This window comes from Doryrhamphus excisus, linkage group LG10, assembly GCF_037039965.1.
Source record: "Doryrhamphus excisus strain RoL-2023G ecotype Guam linkage group LG10, RoL_Dexc_Guam_v1.1, whole genome shotgun sequence".
NCBI classification, from domain to species: domain Eukaryota; kingdom Metazoa; phylum Chordata; class Actinopteri; order Syngnathiformes; family Syngnathidae; genus Doryrhamphus; species Doryrhamphus excisus.
The window spans coordinates 15147657-15173433 of record NC_136366.1 but is presented as its reverse complement, the minus strand read 5'-3'; the positions used below and the strand labels follow the sequence as shown (position 1 = coordinate 15173433).

The window sequence follows — 25777 nt, the reverse complement described above, 5'->3', positions numbered from 1 at the left end:
CTGACGGGTACAGCTTACAGGGCTCTTCAAGTTCTGTTCTTTATTCACCCACTTCTCTTCCTTCTTCCTATTTTCCTTCTTGAGCTTCCCGCTCATCCCTCATCTCTTGTTTTTAGCCCCTAATTCCATTGTTAGTTATTTTCCCCCATCTTTGTTGTTTTGCTTCTCTTGCATCGATCTTAACTCTAAACTCAGTTTGTTTCCCCTTGTCTTTGTCCTATTTGGGTCCATAGTACCGTATGTCTACCTGCTCATTTCTTGTGGTAGCTATGTTCAATTCACTTTCAAGCCACTCAATCAAACCGTGATCTCAATACAGTACAGGTGGTCCTCGTTTTACGACCTAGTAAGGCAGACTCTTCTGCGTGCCAAAGGAAAGTGAAAATTGACAACATGAAACATTAACATTAGCTGCACACCTGCTCCAAGACCCTGAAACATACATGACCATCATCAAAGATGGGATTGTTGAACATATGAAAGGATCTACTCCTATGAAATGGACAGTGATAATTAAATAGAATAGAGGAAGACTCAGTTTGTCGCGCCCTTCCAGTGTGAAAGACATCCACATTTATTCTTTTATTTTATTTTTTGAATGACTGTATTCTGTATGCGCCCTCTGTGTGTCATGTGTACTTGACCATGATGGTGTTTGTTCATGTTAACTCACATCTCTACCCCTTCTGTCGTGCTTGTTGTATTATTTTTATGACCCACCACAGGATGGTGCTGGTATTAAAACCCACAGTTTGACCCCCATACAGTCAAAAACATTGGCATTTTTACATGCCAGTGTTTTTGGCCATGACCTTAGGTATTAAGTTCCAACTTATACTACAACTGAACTGAACTTATATGTAGTCCGAGGACCAACTGTACTTGAGACATGAGACTGTTACACATAAGCAACTGTTTTCAAGTTCCCCTGAAAACCTTCATATGATTTGTTTCAGGGTGCATTGACCATAGACCTATTGACTGGTGTGTTTTTTTGTTTTTTTTAGCATGTATGCTGTGTTTTGTTGTCTGTTGATGTTTTGTCTCTCACTTTTCTGTCTTTTGAATGTTTAAGGTTTTCAGTACCTTATTTTTTGCGCAGTGTTTGCATGCTTGATATTGACACATGGCAGCGTCAGCACGAGTAACTCACAATAATTGCTGAAATGGAAATGTGTTTTTACATAGCAATCTTAATGTTTCCTTCATCAGCGCTATTCTTTTTTGTAGAGAAATGCTGCTTACCAATTAAACCTGTTAACTTCTAGTTTTCCCAAACATATAAAGTTACATCCAAGCAATGGCAACAACCGTAGTATAATTAGTAGGCAATGTGACTTTGCAGGATTTGGCCTCAGTCCTCTGTTTGTGTAGGTCTTCAGTCTCAGTCTACCTCAAGGTGACATCATATCAGTCAAAACAAGACTGCTATATATTTTGATGTGTTTGTCCGTAGCCACTTATTTTTTTTTCTTACTGCAAGTCAATGGGAGATATTTGAGTCAGATCAAATGGTACATACAAGTGCATGTACATGTACATACATTGTACATATAATGTTTTCGTCATACCAGAAGTCCAAGGAAGCACCACAAATTCATACAGCCTTTGGCATTTGAATGTGATCCATTTACATCACATCTTATAACACTGACATCTCCAAAAAGTTATTTTATCGTATTGGATTCAGAATAGTTTTGTGGTGGAACAGGTGAGTATACGTATTATCACAGTGTGAGTCTCAATTCTTTCAAACTTCCGTTGAAAGTAGTTCATTTGTGAAAATGCTTTATGCTTGTACATTTCAGCGGTGGAGGTAAGTTTATTCTGTGTTCCCGATAAAGAAATTTAATCAGAATTTCTTTTCTTTGTACTTCAGCACCCACATCAAACAAGCACATTTTACGTCCAACTGATATATGTAACCATATATACCATATATTCAGAAACCATATATTGTATTTAGTGGTGTGAAAAAGTGTTTGCCCTCTCCTTGACTTGTAATTTTGTCACGCTTAAATGTTTGGGATCATCAAACAAATATAAGGTTAGTCAATGACAACACAACTAAACACAAAATACAGTTTTTAATTGAAATGTTTTTATTATTAAGGGAGAAATAAATCCCAAACTATAAGACCCTGTGTGAAAAAGTGATTGCTCGCCCCTGTTAAAACATAACTGTGGTTTTTCACACACTAAATAATTTAAATAGGACCTGCCTACCCGAAAAAGTGAATTAGACCAAAATATTCTGAAAAGCTAGACATCATGCCGACATCTAAAGAAAGTAATTGAGCTTTATCAGTCTAGAAATGGTAATAAAGTCATTTCTAAAGCTATGGGACTCTAGCAAACCACAGTAAGAGCCATCATCCAAAAATGTCGAAAATTTTAAACAGCTCAATCACCTCAATTTTGCCTGCAAACATCAGGTATAAAAGTAAACATCAGGTATAAAAGTAACACTGCCAGGAAAAATACCAAACAGTAAAATATGATGGTGGTAGTGTAATGGTCTGGGGCTGTTTTGATGCTCAGGACCTGGAAGACTTGCTGTGATAAATGAATTCTGCTGTCTAAAAGTCCTGACCTGAATCCATTACATGCTGGAAAACCCTCCAATGTGGCTGAATTACAACAATTCTGCAAAGATGAGTGGGCCAAAAATTCCTCCACAGCACTTTAAGGGACTGATTGCAAGTTATCAAACGCTTGATTGCAGTTGTTGTCCTGATGGTGGCCCAACCAGTTATTAGCTGTAGGGGGAAATCACTTTGTCACATTAGTCATTGACTAACATTGAAATTCAATGATCTGAAATATTGAAGTGTGGCAAACATGCAGGAAAAATGAGAAATCAGGAAGGGGGAAAACACTTTTTTCACACCATTGTACATTTGAATATATGTGAGGGAGTAAAGTGCTTGTTTTCTTGCCCCTTCATGTAATGGTGGAGTTTTTTCCTGGGTGTGTTAATAACCATGTGATTGCTTTTACTCAGACCATTGAGTCCTTGTAAATGTTTTCAAGGGTAATACGCTTGAAATGCGCTGTGGGTTTCATGAAATTTGGCTCACGTGCATTCCTAAATGGGTATCCAAAAATAGACCATTTAATCACCAATGCAATGTTACACACAATCTTGTGTTTGTCTGTCATACATCATAATACACACAGGGCCTCTGGTTCTCAGAAATAAGTAAACTCTGACCAAGGCATCGCCTATAGTCCGTCATGTTAACACTACTTGTGTTTTCATTTACAAATTGTATGATTCGTGTGTGTGTGTGTGTATGCCAGTATATGAGAACCACACTTCTGTCATGGAGAAAACAGTTCATCTTACTGAAGGCAAATAGGTTTGAGGTTCAACTCTTGGCTGAGTTGTTCTGCACACAGATCTCCTCTTCCATGGTGAATGCTTTGCCTTTTCTTACCACGTGTATTTGATTACTGAGTAAATGCGTGACGCAACAAACCCTTCTCACTTTTAATGTGCGCCGTTTGGCAATTTGCACCAGAATAATAAAGTACAATGCAACCAGGTTATGGCGGTCCACCATAAATACATGACTATGGGAAATATTGTGTACTAAACTGATCTGAATTTCAGTAAAATTTGCCTTTGAATCCTATTTTCCCCATTATGACAGCAGTGAGTTTCTGTATGAAAATGTGCAGATTTTACTAAATTATATACTGTATATACAAAAAAAAGTTTCTTATTTTTTGTCACATTTTTTTCAGATCATCAAACAACTGTAAATATCAGTCAATATCAACATAACTGAACACAAAATGCAGTTTTTATTTATTTATATTTTTTAAAAGTTAAAAAAAAACTTAGTAACTGGCTGGGCCACCCAGAGCAGCAACAACTGCAATCAAGCATTTGCCATAACTTGCAATTAGTCCCCCTACAGTGCTGTGGAGGAATTTTTGGCCCGCTCATCTTTGCTGAATTGTTGTAATTCAGCCACATTGGAGGGTTTTCCAGCATATAATGCCTTTTTAAGGTCATGCTACAGCATCGCAATAGGATTCAGGTCAGGAATTTCACTAGGCCACTCCACAGTCTTCATTTAGTTTTTCGTCAGCCATTCAGAGGTGGTGTGTTGCTGGTGTGTTTTGGATCATTGTCCTGTTGCAGAACTCACGTTGGATTCATGGCTGTTTTAAAACAGACCATCACACTACCACCACCATATTTTACTGTTGGTATGATGTTCTTTTTCTGAAATGTAGTGTTAAAACCTTTATCTCATCGGACCACAGTGTATTTTACCAAAGGTCCCAAGTATTGGTTCACCATTTGTGGATAGCGGTCCTCACTGTGGTTTGCTGGAGTCCCAAAGTTTTAGAAATGGCTGATAGAGACTAATAGACCGTAATTAATCTCAGTTAAATTATGTTTTAACAGGGACAATCACTTTTTCACACAGGACCATGTAGGTCTGTTTTTTTCCTTAATAATATGTTTTATTTAAAAACTGCATTTTGCGTTAATTTGTGTTGTCATTGACTAATATTCAAATTTGTTTGCTCTAAAACATTTCAGTGAAAAACATGCAAAAAAAATAAAAGGAAATCAGGAAACACTTTTTCACATCACAATATTTGTAACCCTTCATGTTTTCTTTTCTGACTATCTGAACTTGTATGTGTTTGCAGGTTGGAGCCAGCTGGCAGCAATGCACTGTGTTATGCTTCCAGACCTTCTCGGCCTAGATAAGTTTAGACCCCCTCTACTAGAGATGCTGGCAAGGAGATGGCAGGACCGCTGCTTGGAGGTACAAATGACGCGGTTGTGTGCAACAATCCTGTCAATCTCTTTTTGACACCTCACACTTACAGAAACTATTGTGCTCTTTTAGGTACGCGAAGCATCACAAGCTTTACTGTTGGCTGAGTTGAGGAGGATCGGTCAATCAGGTCGTAAGGACACCATTGATATGTGGGCTCCTTATCTTCCTCAGTATGTGGACACAGTCAGCTCCCGTAAGTACTCAGAAGTAATATTACAGCATCTCAATAAGGGAACAAAATCTTGCAGAAACGTATTGGTTTTTGCCAGACTGGTTGATCAATAGTTTGGTTGTTTCTTTATCATGATAAGCTTTTATTAGTGACTGCCACAGAAGGCCTACAGCACATGCTCTTTCTTTGCCTTCTGTGACTGCTTTCCCATTTGTTCCTCAATCTTCTTCCACAGCGAGACCTTCTGATATGAAGAAAGGTTAATCTCCACCTTCTTTTACTAGAAACTGCCTTGTAAAATGTCATCTGTCTATGTGTGTGGATCTGTGTTCAAGAGTTGCCTTGTAGTTGCAGAGGATGCTGGGGGGGTTCTCAGGGGAACAGTTGTCATGGAAATGGGCACTGGTCAGTGTTGTGTTACCACAGCAGTACTGCAGGCAGGGGAGGTAGGGAAGTGATGGACGGGTGACCCCAGGGGAAGAAGGAGGACAGATGGGGGAGGGAACACAGAGGGTTATATAGAGTGAGGTTATGGGGTCATTGAATTTGATCTGTGCAAAGCACAACAGGACTGAAACGGACGAAAAAAGATGGCTTCCTCTTGTCCTGGAAATCCTGGATTATCATGGGATTGTCAAATAACATGTTTAAGTCTCTGGAGATATGATTTAAACGTGAACCTGTGGTACCAGTTGTCTGCTGTTAACCTTCAAATTTTTTCTTTCTTAACCCATGTTGATCCTATAGAGTAGCGTTCTCCTGACTTAGTAAATTCACTGCGACATAATTCAATATCTGCTATCTATATAGCATAGCAGTAGTATAGCAGAAATTGTTTAGAACATGTTTCATTAATAATATATAGTTCCTACCTTACATCGCCTCCCTCAGCATTGTCCTTCCTATAGAATGGGTGAAGCGTGAGTGAAGTTGCAGATCTCAGACACCTTTGACACACTTAATCGTCAAGCTGCAGTACCGCAGACAGCTACCCAATCTTCCTTCCAGTGCCCATGCACACATACCCCACCCCACCCCCAGCTTTCTTGTCTCTCTTTCAGCACCTCCAGTCAAGCTTAACAGTGGCTGCTGTTTGAAGCAAGACACCTATATTTATCCATTAGCTTTTAGTGCAGGGGAAATGTCAATGAGTCAGTGTTATTCCCAATTCCCGCTATTGCAGTGTCCATTGCTGCCCACATACAGATACACACAGCTGACCTTTTAGCTCCCCTGGAATTTTTAAAAGCGTTTACCGCAATAATGATGGAAAAGGTTTATAGACAGAATGAAACCTTCCTTACCATCGCCATCATTTTTTTTTACAGTGGATCCCTACACATTCACATTCATGGCCCGACAAATTTGCAGATTCTTTTGGTTATTTATTTCTTTATTTTTACCTCAAAAGTAAGGTTTGCGGGGTAAAAATGCCCTAGTCAGTAGTCATGTATAAATACATAATAATATGGGTAAAATGTACATTGTAATTGTACCACTGTACACTGCCTGCACACTATACTTACGTGATTGTTAATTAGTGATAGTTACCTATACATTTGTAGTGTAAATGAGGCATATAGATGAGAAGACTGGTTCTTGAGTTGAATCTTAACTAATAATTACAATTTTCCTGATCCAAAATCGTCGGGGAATGCCAACATCAAGCAAGCAGGAGGCTTTGGAGAGGTGTAAAAAATAACCACTTTTACCAAACCCCTTTTGCGGTAACACCTAAGTGGGGATTCGTTATAGAAAATAAATGGATAACAACATGGGTTATTGTTGTGGCCATAATGCAGTTAAATTACTACTACTGCTATACTCGGTAATATGAGTGGAAAGGTCAATATATGAGTGTTATTTCATGTAGAGAGGGCTCTAATAATGTATTTACTGTAGAAAATTGTCAATTGGTGTTTTTATGCCATGGCTATGTAAATATTAACAATTAACCATGATAAACGAGGGATTACCGTACAGCAATTAGACTCTTTAGCCTTCCGACTGGAAGTGGGAAACACGGCTAGCCTCTCGTATCCCCAAAATATGCTCTTTAATTAACATAGATCTGTCTTTTGACAACCAACAGCTGTATGGGAGAGCAGCCTCCGGTAACCCCTGCTAGGCGGCCATGCTACAGGGTACAACAATAATAGTTGCGTGTGAAGCTTTAATCTTTGGGGCGAATGGCTTCCGGCACCGCAGGGGGAGGAGTGAAAGTAATGGAAGCTCAGGAGAGAGTGCATAAGGCGGGGCAGGGAGAAAGAGTTAACCTTCCAATAACCACCAATATTCCCACACACTTGATTAGGCAAAATCACCGGCATTGTTCACACCCGTGAGCGCACACAATTTGAACATTTACAAGCGTGCATAGCAGCTGTTTCTTTGATCATTGAACAGCAATCAGACAAAGTGCTTTTTCTCCTTTTGTTAACCTGCTGGTGTTGATGCCAGATTTCTCCTCTTTTCTTCTTTTTGTGCTTCTTTGACGACCTTAGTAGCTGTTTTTTTTAAATATATACAGTATAATATGGTAGGGGTCTAAAGTGTAGCAATTAAAAAAAATAATAATAGACCATTAAATAAATGCACATGGAAACAAAGCTGTTCCACTACATCTTTACTGAAAGAAGTATATATTTTAAATAGAGGAAAGGAGAGCAACAGCCACAATAGAGGAGGAGGAAAAGGTCCAAGGGGTTAACAAGGCATGCTGGGAGCTATGTGTCATGGATGACATGACAAGCTTGACCTTGGAGCAGCGGAGAATACCTTCTTCTCCCTCTCCCCTGCCATCCATCCTAACCCCCTCCCACCCTGTCATCCCTCTTTCTGCCTAGCACCCTCACTTTTTTTTATCCTTTAGCCCCCTGTAACTATTTCATTCTGCTGCAGCTGAGTTATACATCATAGACCTGGATGGCAATCTATTGTAACGATGTGTAAAGTAATGGTGGTGTCTTCCTGTGGTGGTTTCTGAAGATCCTGGCCAAAGTCTGCAGTATTTATCGTTGGAATTCATTCATTCATTTTCTACTGCTTTTCCTCATCGCAGCTGTCTTCGGGTGAGAGGCGGGGTACACTCTGGACTGGTCGCCAGCCAATCACAGGGCACATATAGACAAACAACCATTCACACTCACATTCATACTCACAGTCGCCAATTAACCTAGCATGTTTTTGGAATGTGAGAGGAAACCAGAGTACCCCACACATGCATGGGGAGAACATGCAAACTCCACACAGAGATGACCGAGGGTGGAATCAAACTCGGGTCACCTAGCCGTGTGGCCTGCTCGCTAACCACTCTCCTCTGTGCAGCCCTGGAACCAGATTAACAGATTACAATTAACTTTTTGTTTACAACAAAATATGAACATACTATCTGTTAGCATGAGTGAACACTGAAGTTAAAGGAGAGTTGAATGAAAGAAATTATTGTATTATTAAATTTTTACGCCGTGTAGCGTCTTGCCCTAACTAACGTCTTGGGCAGCATCGTCGTTCCACTTTCCCACAGTCAAACGGCAGCTAATGCAGAAGGCTAAGCGAATAACCCGAAAAAAAATTGGATACATCAGACGTCATGACCAGCCTTTCTCAACGAGTTTGATGAGTGCTCTCTCCCTTACTTGGAAGTTCTGCTAGAGCTCCACTAATTTTATGTTTCCTTTTCCAGTAGCAGGGGTGCAGCCATGAATAAAAATCACGAATAGTGAGAAAACAGCTTTTGAGTGAGCTGTTTACATGTGTGCACGTACCATGTGTTTTGTGTCTGTAAAGATCTAATTGAATTGGGAGAAGGAGGTCTGTTACTGCAAACCGTTGCTCTGCCTTCATATCCATCACACTGAAGCAGTTGCGTTTTAATTAAGTGCAAATTACATTTTTTATCACCTTAATGTATGCACTAAGGTTTGTGTATCAGCTATCTGACAGCGTGTGTTCATGTTTGGAATATAAAGCTTTGCAGAGTTGCAATAGCGAACAAGTTAATCGGAACATGAAGCAGAATGTTAACTGGAATGAATCACTGTAATTAAAAATGGTCTAATTATTTTTTTTTCTCGTAGGGTAAATAATGTGATTATTTGGAGATGTAATTATATTGTTGCAGATTTGTCTCTTCTAAGGCAAATTAGAATTTTCTTAATTTGCATTTGTCCATGTAATGTAATCATGCTGTTTTACTGTTCTCATCATTTGTACTTATCAGGTTGTCTCATTTTCTCTCATCAAATTAGCATACAGGAGTAATTTGATTGTTTTCTTGCTTTGTGATGCCGGTTGTGTGTATTTCTGTAACTCGTGAATTAGTCTGTTTAACCAGAGATTAGCCCAGTGTCAGCTCTGTTACCTTGTGTCACTCCATTCATTAGGAGAATCATTCATTAAGCCCGGCTAATGAAAAGCACTGTTAATTGGCAATGGCGTGATAAGGCTTTAATGAAGGCACTAAATGTAGCGCATGTGTGTTTCCATTAATTCTTTTGATAACAAGGAAGTCCAATAAACCTTTATTAGCTACCTAACCAGGACAATAAGAATCAATGCACAACACACAAAACACGCAAACTGTGACAATTCAGCCTCCTGCATTTTAATGAAGTCGTCTTCTGTCTTACAGCCGGGGCAGCCACTGAGCCCTCAACTCCAGCTCCGGCCCCTACTGAAGCTCAACCGATCGAGGCCAAGGCTCCGGAGGAGGAAATGGATGTCACAGATGATGACATCACTGCAGGTACAAATAACAGTAGAATTCACAATATCACAACATGTCTAAAATCTTGGCGGGTAGAATACAAAAGAAATTATGAATACCACTTTAATTTAATATTTTTATTTATGAAATAAAGAATAAAAAATCAAGTTTATGGTATGTGCCAGGGATTTGTACTGGGGCTGAACTGAAATTCATGTGGGGGCAAGAGGCGGGGTACACCCTGGACTGGTGGCCAGCCAATCACAGGGCACATATAGACAAACAACCATTCACACTCACATTCATACCTATGGACAATTTAGAGCGGCCAATTTACCTTCCATGCATGTTTTTGGAATGTGGGCGTACCCAGAGAAAAACAAGCGGAGAATCGAACCCAGGTCTTCGCAATCTCATGGCTCTGTGGCCTACATAGTAACCACCATGAGTAGCAAAAACATGAAGAAGTAATCTTATGTCAACTCTCGAAGCAAGCTGATTTTGTCACTAAATGGGTAGTAAAACATCAAGGTGCTGCAATAAGGGAATCATAGAGGAGGGATCTGGAAGGATCCACATATTGGGGAACTGTCCAAGGTTCCAGCTGAGCTTATGGTAACACTTGACAAAGGCACAGCAAGTGGCTGACAGGAACTGGACTTAGGGACTATGGACTTAAGGAACTTGTGTAAGAAGAGGTCGTCTTGACCTGAGAGGTGTTACTTTATCCTGTAATGTGTGATCTACAGTAAATATAGCAACTGGTAGAAGCACATAGAAATGCATAACACCAATGTACTGTAGAATGCACTTGAAATATATTTCAAGAAAATCCCTACAGCTCAGCTTCACATCATTAGTGAAAAAGTAATTGAAGAAGAACTGCTGGTCAGGATTGGCCCCCATGACTTGAATGAATTAAATTTGAAACCATCGTATCTCAGTCGGCACGGCGGACGAGTGGTTATCGCGCAGACCACAGCTAGGAGACCAGGGTTCAATTTCACCCTCGGCCATCTCTCTGTGGAGTTTGCATGTTCTCCCCGTGCATACGTCGGTTTTCTCCGGGTACTCCGGTTTCCTCCCACATTCCAAAAACATGCTAGGTTAATTGGCGACTCCAAATTGTCCATAGGTATGAATGTAAGTGTGAATGGTTGTTTGTCTATATGTGCCCTGTGATTGGCTGGCGACCAGTCCAGGGTGCACCCTGCTTTTGTCCGAAGACAGCTGTGATAGGCTCCAGCACCTCCGCGACCCTCGTGAGGATAAGCGGTAGAAAATGAATGAATGAATGAATGAATGAACCATCGTATCTCAATTCAGTTGCTGATAGTCAACTCTTTATGCACATTTGCAGCTTTCAACACACATGGACAGAACATTGAATCTATACACGTTTTTGGCTACACTAATAATCTTATACTTCCAACCTTATTAACTTAGTGTTTAAAAAATGGGTCTGCATTTATTTGACACCGTTATCCTCCCAGCTTCCTTCCTACCTCCTTTTCCCCCCATCTTTCTCCCAGCCCAATCAATATTACAGACAGAGGTAACAATTTATCATTTCACTTTGCTCATTTTGATTTTTTTCCCCTCTATTGACAGCAGTATTTTTCATTTTCTCTTTGATTTTTTTTTTTTTTTTAGCCAATTGTTCACTAATCACAATCCAAATCATATTCCCTTGAGTAAATAATGAGGAAAGGTAAACCTGCCTGTATGTCCATCCCTTCATTACATAATATCCCATGTTGTATTATGTTGAGTAATCCAAAATAAAACGTTATATGGCTAAGATAATACATGGGCAAAGAGGGAATGGGCGGAAAATAGAACGATGTCGACAACCACAGAATCACTTGGCTCTAGGCTGTTACCACGGGACCTGAATCTACTCATTCATGGCAACCCCTCCCCTCGTCATTGACACACACACACACACTGCGCTGTAGTCGTGTCCCCAATTGTATCTAGGGATGTCATTATATGAAAGGCTTGTCTTCAGGCCTTCACATACACCTCTGTTTCACAGAGTGCATGTACAGTCCTAGTACTGCATTTAGTAAGAACTCATTTTTACTGCACTGCCGGTATTCCATTTCAAAAGCTTCATCATCAGTATATTATTACAGACTTTTTACATAGTAATAAACAGTAATAGTTCCCTGTACTGATAACTGGACTGGCACAGTATTCACTGGAAATACAAATTTAAACACTAGTTTTAAAAAATTGGTGAAAATTAGGTGTTTGTATTTATTGTATTTCACGTAATATAATCTGTGTGGATATTTCTACAATGTAAAGTGGATCACATCATTACAAGTGGCCCACACTAGAGGGAATACTGCTTCCACAAAGTCTGATGGTGGGTGTTACCTCAAGACGTATAGAGCTGCAACAATTAATCGAGGAGTTGATGATTAATTGATTATCCAATTAATTAGCACCTGTTTTGGTATTTCATTTTTTTATTAAAAATTTAAATATTGTGTGATTTCAGCCTCTCAAATTTTATTTATTTGCATTGAGTTAATAATCATAATAGAATCATTGAATTCGGCATATTTTGCATAACACAAAACCCGAAACGAGGCAGATGAATGAAAAGCAAAAATATTGAAGTTATTTTACAATTCACTATCTTTCACTCCTCAAGAGGCAGTGTCGATGGAGGTCAGAGGTGAAAGGTTAGGCTGACCCTCACCTCTTAGTGTCATTAGCCCCGTTGTGATTTGGTTAGCTGAAACGCTAGCCTCCCCTGCTAATCTAATATGAGAGCCTGGAGGTTGTTTGGGTCAGCTCACATTTCTCTTCAGCACAGATTGAATCTATGGAGAGATGAATGGTCTGAGCTGTGACTCTAAACCCTTTTGATTGTTTCGGATGATTAGGTTTGTGTAGTTTTTGCACATTGAGGGACACAGCTGGTTTATGGGACATTGTCATGGACACGATATTATTTGTGTGATACGCCATGGTACACAAGTACATGACTGTTCATTGGAGCATAGCTCTAGTTTATTTGGGTAAGTTTAGTTGTGTGGACAAAATCTTAACATTGCCTCTAGTGCAGGAGTAGGCCGCTTGTGGCTTCCCTTGCCAAGTGTGGTGACAAGTGTGCATTTTCAAAAAGAAATGATTGGATAAGCAATGGAAGGGGAGGTAGGCTAGTGTATGCAGTGAATCTCACTGGAGAGAAAAAGGTAGAGAGTTTTGAGTTGTGTCTGAAGCAAGTTACTGTGCAGTAAAATAAAAGTAATTAATGACAGCATGGCTATAACCCGAGTTCAGTTCCACCCTCGTCCATCTCTGTGTGGAATTTGCATGTCCTCCTCATGCATGCGTGGGTTTTCTCCAGGTACTCCAGCTTCCTCCCACATTCCAAAACATTGTTCATTAGCGACAAAGGTCATTGTTTCTCATCAAGTGGACTCATAAGAAAACACTGCTTCTTGCATTTGGTTTGACACATGCTCAACACCGATGCTCTTCTACAGGTTTGGAGTTGAACTGAATTGAAAAATCACAATAGTTATTTTTTTATTGCAAATGTTGATCCAATATCAGAGGAGAATGACGACGCGTCTGTGTAGTGTAAGGTGGCAGGCACCTCAACGCAGCATGACACTCCTTCACCTCTCGCCACTGCAAAATTGCTGCTTAGAAAACAAGAAAAAGGGTTATGTAATGTTGATCAATGAGTCTCCTCTCATCCAATTAGCACACTAACATCCTTCGTTATTCCCATTCTTCCTCATGGTTCTCTATGAAACACACATACGTACAGACACACACGCCTCTGTCATATGGTTGAATGAGCATAGTGATAACATTCACATAAAGGGGGATGGGCAAATTGTGTGTGTGGACAAGGACTCATGGATGTGTCAGATAGATAAAGCATCGGTTGCATGTGCGTGATGGGAAATGTGAGGGGGTTGGGGGTGGATGTGTGTGTTGTTTGACAGACAAGGAGCTTACTCATGGCTTTATCATGAATGTACCAAGTCATAACTTAAATAACTTCAACTACTTGTTGAACGTCGGTGTGTGCTTGTACTTTATCCACCTTTTTATGAAACTTGGTATATCCATTAACCCAGACCAACAGTATATTAGTTATTTGCAATAGTGTGGAAAAAGTGTTTGGGCAAGATGCAGGGTACAGCCTGGACTGGTGGCCTACCAATCGCAAGGAACACTCACATTCATACCTTTGGACAATTTAGAGTCACCAATTAACCTACATGCATGTTTTTGGAAGGTGGGGGGAAATCTGAGTACCACACGGAGATGCCCAAACAGCGATTCAAACCCAGATCTTCCTAGTGGCCAGTACGCTAACCACTAGGTCACCTCATGGCCAATGTTTCAGATCATCCAACAAATGTAAATATTAGTCGACAACACAAAAGGCAGTTTCGAAATGAATCTTTTTATTTTTAGGCCACCAGTTCAGGCTGTACTCTGATTTCTAAAAATCACAAATACTTAAACTCGCTGATATAGTTCATCTTCAAACAGCTAAAATAATGCATAAGGCTAAAAACAACCAATTACCTAAAAATGTCATCGAATACTTCTCTACAAGAGAGGAGAAATATGATCTCAGGGAAGAAGTACATTTGAAACACTTCTATGCTAGGACTACGTTAAAAAGCCATAGCATTTCAGTATGTGGAGTCAAACTATGGAATGGATTGAGTAAGGACCTCAAACAATGCACAACGATGAGCCAATTCAAGAAACAATACAAGCAGTTGATGTTTGCTAAATACAAGGATGAAGAGTCTTGAACCAGTCATGATGTGCTATATATATCACTATATTGACACTTACTATGGTACACATTATGGCATTGGATGCTCATATCACCTTGTACTTCGGTACGAGGTACATTATTAAAAAAAAAAACCAAAAAAAACCTTAAACTGTATTATGGAAAGCAGGAAGTGAACAAATGTAACCGTTACTGATTGTAAAAGTACCAGATGGAGGGGTAGGATTTAATAAGCTTTGCTTCTTCCTACTCCTTTTGGACATATGGAACTGTGAACTGATTATGGGATGCACTCAATTGTAATCTGATGCATGTTCAAATGAAATAAAACCATTACCATTACCATTTTTAAGGGAGAAAAAAATCCAAACCTACATGGCCCAGTGTGAAAAAGTGATTGCCCCTTAATCCTAATAACCCTAAAATAGACCAACCTTAGTAGCAACAACTGCAATCAAGCGTTTGTGATAACTTGCAATGAGTCTCTTACAGCGCTGTGGAGGGATTCGGGCCCACTCATCTTTGCAGAATGGTTGTAATTCAGCCACGTTAGAGGGTTTTTGAGCATGAAGTGCCTTTATAAAGACATGCCACAGCATCTCAATTGGATTCAGGCCAGCACTTTGACGAGGCCACTCCAAAGTCTTTTTGCTGAATGGCTGAAGAAAAGACTTCAGCGACTCAACTCTCTTGAGGTTTTTATATGTTCATTTTCACTTCCATGATGATGATTTACTTTTCTTCAACGCACTCCCACCAAAATAGCCAACTTTTAGTCATTCTTCTTGTGTATGGACCAAAATGAATTTTTGGGGCACATCGGTAATTAAACGTCTTAACACGGAACATCTTAACCTGGACCACCTTGTTTGTTTCTTCAGTCAAGAACCAAATATTGATCGTAACTTTATGTTGGGAACTTGTAAGCGTATTGGAAATTGCATTGATTTAATTGGTTAATTTTACAATGGAGTCTCATCTTCTTTATTTACAAGCTTGTGGATGGTTTGTTTATAGTATCGCATTCCCCCGCTGTCCTCCAGCACCATCTTACCCCACGTCTCCCCCCTCGTACTTAGGACAGAGAGAGACGCAATCTGCACTCACAAGGAACCCTAAGACAATAAATACATTTAACCTTTAGATTGACTTAGGTGGGCTGGAAGGGCAGCGACCATTTCAGGAAATTCATTTTTTTTACTGCAGCTTTTTTGTCTATCATCTTAATTGTGTTTTCAATTATTTCCCATGTCCTGACATTCACTCTAAGGACATTGTATATCCTTCACCCACTGTCTTACTCCTTTGTTTTTCTTAGTTTGCTTTTAGTTGGTTTTGTCCCCCCCCCCCCCCCCCCCCAAATATTTTGCTCTCATGGACTTTTCTGTCTATTTTTCACTTTCTCCTCTTCCCTCATTCCGTTCTCACATCAGTTTCCTGCTGATATTGATCCCCCTTCCTGAGTCCCGAGTGATCAGGTTTTACCAGCCTCCTATTGATTACCAATGAACGCAGACCCAAGGTGTAGGATTGGAGGATGAGGGAGGGTTACTGCTTCAGAAGGGAGGTTTGGGAAGGTTGTTATCATGGTTTCTCCTTTAGGCTTACTAAAAAAAGGAAGATATTTGAGTTTTGATGATTGTAATGTTTGATGTATATTGTATTCTATCAACTGCTGGTGAATTATTATTATATGTTGAATCTAGCATTTGATTATTGATTATTGGTTCAGATTTCACAGCTTTGTTTCATCATGTTTATTGACAAATATATTTGTTAATAAATCATGCTGTTTCTTGGTTGATTTGTTAGTCAAAAATCTGAACATTTTAGCAATTTATACATATTTTGGTCCTAAATTAAGCATTTTCAAGTATGAAAATGGCGAAATGAATTAAAATACAAATATAAAGGTAGGTAGTGTTGTCGAGTAGTGTTATTCACACATAAACACACATTGCGCTAACAAACACACAAGACTTAATCGCAGGTATGTACAGGTTTGAATTATCTTACAACAGGCACAATAATCATAATAATAAAAGCACGGGCTACCCTTGAGGCAGTAACCTACACCAAGCTGAAACTCAACTTTGAACCCCTGATGTCAGTCCCTGGCCATCAGCTCCCCCAGGGAACACGTCTATGGGTCTTATTTATGTCTTTAATGGCTTATTTTCTATTATTATGTATACTGTATTGGGTTATTTCCCATCAAGAAAGCTCTAATAATGTTAAAAACTATTTTGAAGGTGGTTTTCTATGCTTTTATGACAGAAATATTCAATTTATGAAGAAGAAACCCTACTTTGCTTATCATAGTCAGGTCTGTTAACTGGTTAACTGGCATGATAAACGAGGGATTACCTCGTTTACCTGAATTGGAAAAAGGAGGTACGTTCCAAACCTGTTATTAACCACTCGAACTCTGCTTCTACAGGAATTTTCAGATTGATTTTTACTTCCCCATCTCTTTCACTTTGTTTCTATCTGACTTTTTGAAAAAAATTGTAAAACATTAAACTAGTTGAATAGTTATGAAAGCAAGCTATGTCATTCTGGTTTTAATAACTAAGGTGTTATTCGTGTTTGAAATGATTGTGCAGGCTCCACAGATTGTTCCAGTAAACAGTTTTATAGATGCTTCATAGATTATTCCTCATACGGATGATGTTATTTTAGTCAGCCAACTTTTTCTTATAAATTCCAATCCATTTCTCTTCCTCTGACGATTTAGCCAGAGGAGAGTGCTTGTTCGTGCCCCTTTTTACTTTATTGGGTTATGTTTGGGAGCAGGTTGGCCAACAAATAGGATTTAGATACAATGTCATTATAATAGATCTTCCACTCGTGAAGAAAGAGATCGATAGACTTCCAAAATCAATCAATCTTTCCACACGGGCGGAAAGACCGCAGGTAGGATGCGATCTACCTGACGACATTACGTTTCATAAACGATGAAGTTCAGGACATATGCCAGTCTTTAAAAAAAAAAAAAAAAAGCTTTCAAATTATAAAAAAAATAAAATTTAATGCCTGCCACTCACCCAACAGTAGGGTTTGCAGATGTTGGAAATTTTTAGATCAAATTTAAATTTTAAATATAATAAAAGTCTGAATCTATCAATCATTAGTTATCAGGCATCCATGTTCTCTTTTTGATTGCATTAAAAACTAACCAAAATATCCTAAATGGAACATGACAGCGAAGGGACTTTGTCAAGAGAGATTTTGAGTAAATCATAACAAAACTGTATTTTTGTCAGTGAGGGAGACATGTCTCTGTTTGCTTTGAACATCTGCGGATAAATAGTTTCAACTTGTGTGTGCCTTACTTTCAGTAAAGTACTTATAATAATAATACTTTTTTTAGAAGTGCTTTTCTATAAACTAAAAATGCACTTCAGAGTAGAGCAAGCAATGCAATCAATATCATACAATAAAATCACAAAACAGAAGAATACGAGACATATGCAGTTAAAATGAGAAAAACTGGGATTTAACATCATAAACTTGAACATGAAGAGCATAACTAAGAACATCACCAAGGAAATTGGGCTGCCAGTCCAATAATTTGTGCAGTCCTGTAATGGACTCAAATATTTAAAATACATCGTGCTTGTCAGAATATTTTTCTCATAACTTTTCCCTTTCTGTAAATCATAACTTTTTAGTGATTCTGTATGGAAGTCCATCTCTAATTCTGTTATCTACTGGCCCAGTCTGGCTCGGGGGATGGATGCCATCTGTAATCCATTTATCAGAGCCAGCCGCTGGGCCTTCTTCCAAATGACAGCTGGCCTTTAGCAATCTCATTATAAAGAGCACCGGGATATAGTATATGGAAATATGGGGGAAGGGGGTTCAGAGGTCTGAAAAATTGAGTGAGTGACCAACAAACAGCGGATAAATTCTGACCACATTTTGGGGTTTTTATATAAACCACTTGACATGTTTCAATGCCATACACTTCTAATGAGTGTATATGTCCCTTTTCTCTTTTGGGGTGAATGGGTTGTCCTGAAAGACATGTGCAAGAATGTAATATTTTGAACTTACATGACTTCCACCCTTGGCTGGTTGCCAGCCAATCACAGGGCACATATAGACAAACAATAATTCACACCCGCATCCATTAATGTATTGCAATTTATATTCCAATTAACTAACGTGCATATTTTGGGAATGTGGGAGGAAGCCGGAGTACCTGGGGAGACTCAGGGCAGAACATGCCATCTCCAAACAGAGATACAAACCAAGATCTTCCACATCTCCTGATTATGTGGCCAACATGAGAACCATTCTCAATTCTATATCAGCACAAATCCCACATACTTTAATACTTGTTTTGCAAATAAAATGCTGTTTTTTTTCTAGTTTGCTTCGGTTGGTCAGGTTGAACCTCTCCGGTTCTGTGCCACCAGGGTATTGGAGATGTTAGATGTAAAACAATATAAGCTTTTTTTTTGTTGTTGCTATTAGCATGCTCTGAACTGCAAACTGAACCTGGAAGTCAATGTCCCCAAGCTTTGTCGCCCAGTTGACTCTAGTTTTTTTGCTAACTGATACATGGCAAGTCTCTGCTTTTTGCATTGATCACAGCTGCAAAATAACCCACAGTGGGGCCAAAACAAAGTGGACATATCAACTTATTGCCACCCCTATGCGAGTTATGGTCTCACCTTGGCCATCCCAATGAAAGTTTCCTGGCCCTGCCACTGACCATGGGGGTACATTTAAGTTAGATTTGGACCATCTGGAATGGATTCATGGGATTCCACAGTCGTAGTATCTATAGACCGTTATTAGCATTTGGATGAATATTAATTTCCTTGGTCTCTAACAAATTCAGTGTCAACTAGGGACCATATTTGGATTTTTAATAATTCTGGATGACAGAGCAATTATATAGGACATACAGTATGATTATGTTAACCTTTGCTTGTTGGAATGTCTGGAAGCGACAAACCATGTGACAAAATATCCAATGATCAGAGATCGATGATGTGAGCCATGACTACAGGGTATTTCCCATGATGCTCACAAGGTGTCTATCATCAACTTGATAGATTTGGTTTCATATCTTCTGTTACAATTTACATTTTCCCCTATAAATTGTAAGTCAAGGGGTTTTGTTCTCCAATGAAGACATGTGATGTTGTTAATTTACAGAACTTATCAGCTGAGTTTTAATGCTACAATATCAGTCTTCTGTCGTCTGTCAGTATCATGTAGCATAAAAAAAAAAAAAAAAATCCAAGAGGAGGCAACAGTGGCCACCTCTCTCTTTGTATGTCCATCTTCCAAACCCCCTGCCGTCAGGTTGGGTGTGGTTAGCAAGTGCTTTGTTCTCTGCAGTGCAAATTTGTCAAAGTGTTAGTGCTCACTCATCCAAAGACACTGAAAACTGAAAATCAGAAAGCGCATATGTGTTTGTCAACCATGACACCGATGCACACACACACACACACACACAAACACACGCTCAGTTTATACAGTATGTAGCCCATTTTAACCATGTGTGTAAGGAGGCTCTCATGTCCCACTGTGATTCAACCACACACACACACACACACACACATTCTTCTTGAGGTTTCTGCTGTTTCCCACTGTGCAGGGCCTGTTATAAACACACACACACATACACAATATGTTTTTTGTAGGTGTTAGTGAACACAATGCACACACCACTGAGAATTGTATGAAAAAAAAATAGCCTTCTTGAGGTTAAAAAAGGACTGTGTGTGTGCGCGTGTGTTTGCACTGTGACAAAAGGCTTTCAGTTGAACAATAAGGCGTGTGCCTGGGTGTGTTTGGGTGTAAGTACTGTCTAATGCTTGGACAATAGAAGTGTGCCTGTTCAGTTGCTAGGGGATTTTGACTCACAGGTCCTTGGCTTTTTTTATGACGTTTAACACATTTTTACCGTGAAAAGAAATATAAATTAAGTGTCTAAATTTTTATTGCAAAAGCTAAACGTCTTGAATAAAATGTATCATTTCTAAAACTCTGCTACCCGTCTGTTCTTGCCAGGATGTCTCTCTAATCTTCCACCAAATGCCAAGAAGATTTCCAATTCATACGAGGAGCGCCGGAAGCAGGCCACAGCCATTGTGCTTCTGGGGGTCATCGGGGCTGAGTTTGGGGCTGAGATTGAACCACCAAAGGGTGCAGCACGGACTCGAGTCGGAGGGCAGGTCCCTGAAGGCTTTGGGCCAACAAGCGGTGGATCCTCAAACTACTCCCTGGCCAGACACACATGTAAGTAAGACAATAACAATAAGTTCCCGTGGCTGTACTCACTATTGACACATTTACAATCAAAAACCATCAAATTATTCATCATCTGTCACGTACACACACACATTTTGTTTATTAAAGGTTGCTTTAGTTTAGTATGCTTAACAATTTTTTTTAATATGCTTCTACCTTGGAGACTGTGTGTCTGTAAGTAATGTGTAAATGTGTAAATGTGGTATTGTATGCTGTATTTTAAACAGCAGTGTTTTTTTTTTTAATTAGGACACTAATTATATGTACCTTGGAGATTGTTATACCATGTACATTACTAAACATGTAGAAACACTACATTTGTGTGCTTACAGAGCCACCCACTTATTTATACTAGACAAGAGTTACAGTTTTTCAAAAGTCAGAAATACAGCACTAATACAACAAAAGCAATGATGGATTAAAGGTGAAGGGCATGGATGAGATTGATTTTAATCTGCCAGGCTTGACTCTTAAGACGAGCTTGGCACTGAACTTTACAGACACACACACACACACACACACACACACACACACACACACACACACAAATGTGCTGATTGATCCAAGCCTGTGCCAGACTGTGCCTACAGCGATGGACCTTCACTAAGTCAAGCTACTCTTCCATCCTCCTACTCCTCAGATGCGATTGGTCATCTCTGGGGTTACCCCCCCCCCTTCCCCCCCGGTGATAGAGCCTGTCTACTCACTGATGGGCTGTGAAGCATGGTAATTTTAAGTTGTGTACACGGTGGTCAGCTCATCTGAGCAGACTTTACTCCAACTTTCCAGTAAAAAGCATAGCAGCACCCATGGAAGTTGCATTTACTCGCTTTTTGGACAGCACCTTCATTTTTTGCCAAAAGGTATTTCTTGACCTCAACAGTGTTTCTTTACCAAAATGTATTTCTTGGGCTCAATTTTGGGTTTTTGAGGTGAGAAACACGATTGAATTCAAGAAATACGGAATGGCAAAACAGGAATATGATGATCATTTTGAATGGTTTTCTGCATGTAAAACTGTAATTGTAAAAGATAAAAATGTGTATTGTGTTAACATTTCTGGAATTATGGAATGGATTTGTTGGATTAGTTCTTTCTTTTGGGAAAACTTGGTTAGCGTCTATTTTGGTTCCAGTCGGACCTTCCAGAACAAACAAGCTTCCACTGTAATAATACTAATTCTAATAATCAGGATCGGGTTGGCTGCCAATTTCTATTTCCAGCAGTTAGCTTAGTCAGTTTCGTAGTAATTCATACCTCCTTTCATATCAGAAATCACCGACCACTACATGTCCCTCTAAGAGAAGTTCAGTAAATTGTAAAAGTTTCTGAAAGTTTTGTTGACACAATCTTATTCGGTCCTTCTTCAATTTTAGCCTCCTTCATTCTCTTTCTCTCTCCTTCATCCTATTCGTATTCAGTCTGTTTTTCTCTCTCCATCCACCCCATCTCCTACTTCACCTGTCTCTGTCATGAAATTGAAAGATGGATTGTTGTTGTTGGCATACAGCGCCGTGTGTTTGTGATAAATGAGAGCTGTCTACCCAGAGAGAAGGCGGGCACCGTAGTCTATACGGCAATGTATAGATTTATGTTTTCATGTGGTCAGAACAGAAATGTACAGGAAGGAGAAGGAAATTGAGCCGAGGATGGAAAGAAGGACAGACAAATGATGACAAAAGAATGGTTGGGTGAGATAAAAGAGGCACACTGTCCATCGTGTGCTTTTTTTTTTTTTTTTTTTTTTTTGGACAATTATGTCCGCCGTAAATGTCAAAACACTTCAAGTTCCTACATGGGTTCATTCATCATGGATAATGTGTGAAAAAATTCCAACATTCATGAGTAGGGTTGGATATTGTTTGAATTTGGGTGAATCCTGTACAGATATCTTGTGTAGGTTCCGGTTCCTAACACTTATTTATTCCAATTCTTTTCAGAGGTAGGGACATAAAGGGTTGCATGGTTGAGGGCGCGAGCCAGAGGTCTTGGATGAACTGTCCAAATGTCTCCATAATTTTTTAAAAATTATATTTACTTTACTATGAATTTTTCACAGGTCTATTTTCAACCAGTAGAATCAGAACAGGAGGTTGGAGAGATGAGGATGCTGAGGTTCTCATTGGGAGTGACCAGGATGGATAGGATCAGGAACAAGTACATCAGAGTGACATTACATGTTAGAGGCCTTGGAGATAAAGTCAGAGAGGCCAGACTGAGATGGTTGGGACATGTCCAGAGGAGATAGTGAATATATTGGTAGAAGGATGCTGCGTTTAGAGCTGCCAGGTAGGAGGCGTAGAGGTGAAGGCCTTATTAAAATAACGGCATAAGTCATATTTTCAGGGTTTTTTTGTAGAACACATACGTAAAAACAACTCTTGAGTTCTCAGAGAAGGATAGCTTCTACTGGACTTTGTTGTCAGGGCTAAATTGTAGATGCTGCAAGTCACGTATAGTTGGGTCTCCTGCTTTATTCACGTACCCCCTACAATGTTTGGCGTTCCCCACTGTGAGAAGCAAGGCTTTAAAACATGTAATTTTATTGCAGTTATTTGTTGTAACATATTAAGGCTATGGAACACATAACAAAAATGTACATTTTTAACCTCCATGCACACTGGCAAATAGATTTTTATTAAAGGGGACCTATTATGTTTATTTTTTGACCTTTTGTAATGAGTTGTGGTCTCCTATAGAGCAGCTACACACAATAACCCGCACAAAACTTTTTAGATCTTGCAGAATCTGCACCTATTCCCGCTGTGTTTCCTTTGATTTGCGCTTCCTGTCAAAACGGTCTGTTTTAATTTCTTTCTATATGAGGAATACAATCTGTTTATACTTATACTTGTTGCTCCCTTCTTTTCTTTCTTTCCCACTCCACAAGGCTGATTAAGCTTTCATCCACTAACTAAGTCTCTAACATTGATTTACCTTCACTCAAGTTAAAGCAGACAAAGAACGGGCAACGGATGGAGGAAAGAAAGTAGAAAGCCTGTTAAAAGTTGTAGAGGCAGTTGAATTAGCCTGGTAAATTACAATATTCCAATCTATCGTAATTTAACACTCTACTGTGACTTCTTCATCCCTTCTTTTGTCTGTTTCCGTCTACCAAAGTCCTGCTCTAATTACCCTCTCCGTGTTAATGTGACATGTTTACTACTCTAACTAACAGTCCATTATGGCCAACTGATGCTTTGTCAATAGATATTGGTTCATTTGAATCTAGAGCTCTCCTTTTAAATAAAGATGTCCATTGTGAGAAATGGACCTCGGTGTTGACTACCTTCAACACTTCCTATTTACTGCTCGTGCTGCAATTGAGTTTATATTCTCAACTCATCTTAAACCAAAAATGACTGAATTTGGCTCTAAGTTGAAAATTCCAACATGTTAACATCCAGCATCCAGTACCCTCATCAATCACATTACAACACAGAAGAACAGTCGACTGTTCTTCTGTGTTGGTGTTTCACTGTGAAAAAAAGCATGTGTATAAATATTCACATCGGTATTTGACTTTGACCAGTGATCTATTGCCCTGTGACCTCCAAATTGCATTCCACCCCAAAGGTTTTTCACAGTCACCCATTCGGTTTATATACTGGTTATCAGTTTATGTGAAACTAATCGCTCTCTGGAGCTCCCATTGATTTTCTGTCAGAATCAGAAGAACAATTAGCTTAGCAAATGAATTTGCATTTTTTTATAAACATTCTACAATTGCATTCGGCGCCCACATATTTTGGATTCTGGTGGTTAAATGGTTCCCCGGAATATTAGCCTACTTACAAGAATTTACTTACACTGAAATGAGGCATTGATACCTACTTAGATATTTTTTGCTCCGGTTCCTGCCCTTTGGCAGTACTGGTACCATTCTGATATGGAGTTTAGGCATACATCTTAGTGGGGTTTTTTTTTCCTAAGAATCTCAGAAAAGAAACATTTGATTATACTATGTTTTCCCTGAGAATACACACTAATCATCAAACTGTACCTCAATAGATACTCGGTTGAGGATACCCATGTGTTCAAAAGAAATTTAAAATTTAAAAAATATCCTGCTGTGAATGAAATGAAAAATATGTGAGAATTGCTCACAGTGATTCATTCATGAGGAGGACATCGGATAAAGGCAACTCTCGCCATTGGTAATCGAAGTCCAAGTGTTTTTATATTCCTTTTTTATATTGAATTTGAACACATTAATAGCAAGAGAGAGGAGAGCGGGAAAGTTTTAAGATAGAACATGCGGGAAAGAATTCATTGATCCCCTGCTGATTTTTTAAAAAGTTTATCCACCTACAAAGACATGAACCATCTATCATTTTTCATGGTAGGTTTTGTATCAACAGAAAGAGACAGAACACTAACAAGATATCCTGTAAATATCCTTGGAACCACACATTAAGTGGTTTATGCATACTATAATCCTTGCAATCCAAACTACATTGGTGTTCCCAGCCTTTCTCACTCTCAACGTGTGGCTGTTTTTTTCCATCAGAGTTTAGTTTTTGTTTCAATTTGTGATTAAAAAAAAGTTCAACAGTTATAAGCGTCATGCATACATGCATGACATGAGCTGAGTGTATCGTGACACCATTACAAAACAAAGAATTGTATCAACGGTAAGAAAATGCAACCAAAAAAACAACAAAATTAATATATGTTGGTGGGTGTTTTAATGCGTATGGTAAGTCTTTCCACCCTGCAGCACTGCCGATTTAGTTCAGTGAAGAATGTTCCTGTCATGATAAACAGAATTGATTTTAGCCCTGTCGTTTGACTACTTACTCATCCCCCTGAGGATTTCACCTTTTTCAGCGATGTTTTATTCTCTTCCCACATGCTAACAGCATGCTTCTTATACTGTTTGGAACAAAGCCATTAAAGTGTTAACAATGCTTATGTCTTAGAGCCCGTTTCCACAAGAATAATCTAGTAAACAGTGTATTGTAACTATTACACTGTCATTCGCGAAACGTGCCCCACTGCTTGGTCGGCAGTCCTTTGCCAAAAGT

The 25777-nt window shown here is 39.2% G+C and overlaps 1 protein-coding gene across 2 annotated transcripts in view; it reads left to right on the top strand.

The window, feature by feature from the left end:
- wdr7 (WD repeat domain 7) overlaps positions 1-25777 on the top strand; it is a 65724-nt gene that overhangs the window by 24101 nt on the left and 15846 nt on the right. For both annotated transcript variants that reach the window (XM_058056294.2, XM_058056288.2), the window contains 4 exons: positions 4675-4793; positions 4878-5001; positions 9614-9727; positions 20511-20738. In XM_058056294.2, coding sequence (XP_057912277.2) covers positions 4675-4793; positions 4878-5001; positions 9614-9727; positions 20511-20738 — 585 coding nt within the window. The remainder of the gene's footprint in view (positions 1-4674; positions 4794-4877; positions 5002-9613; positions 9728-20510; positions 20739-25777) is intronic.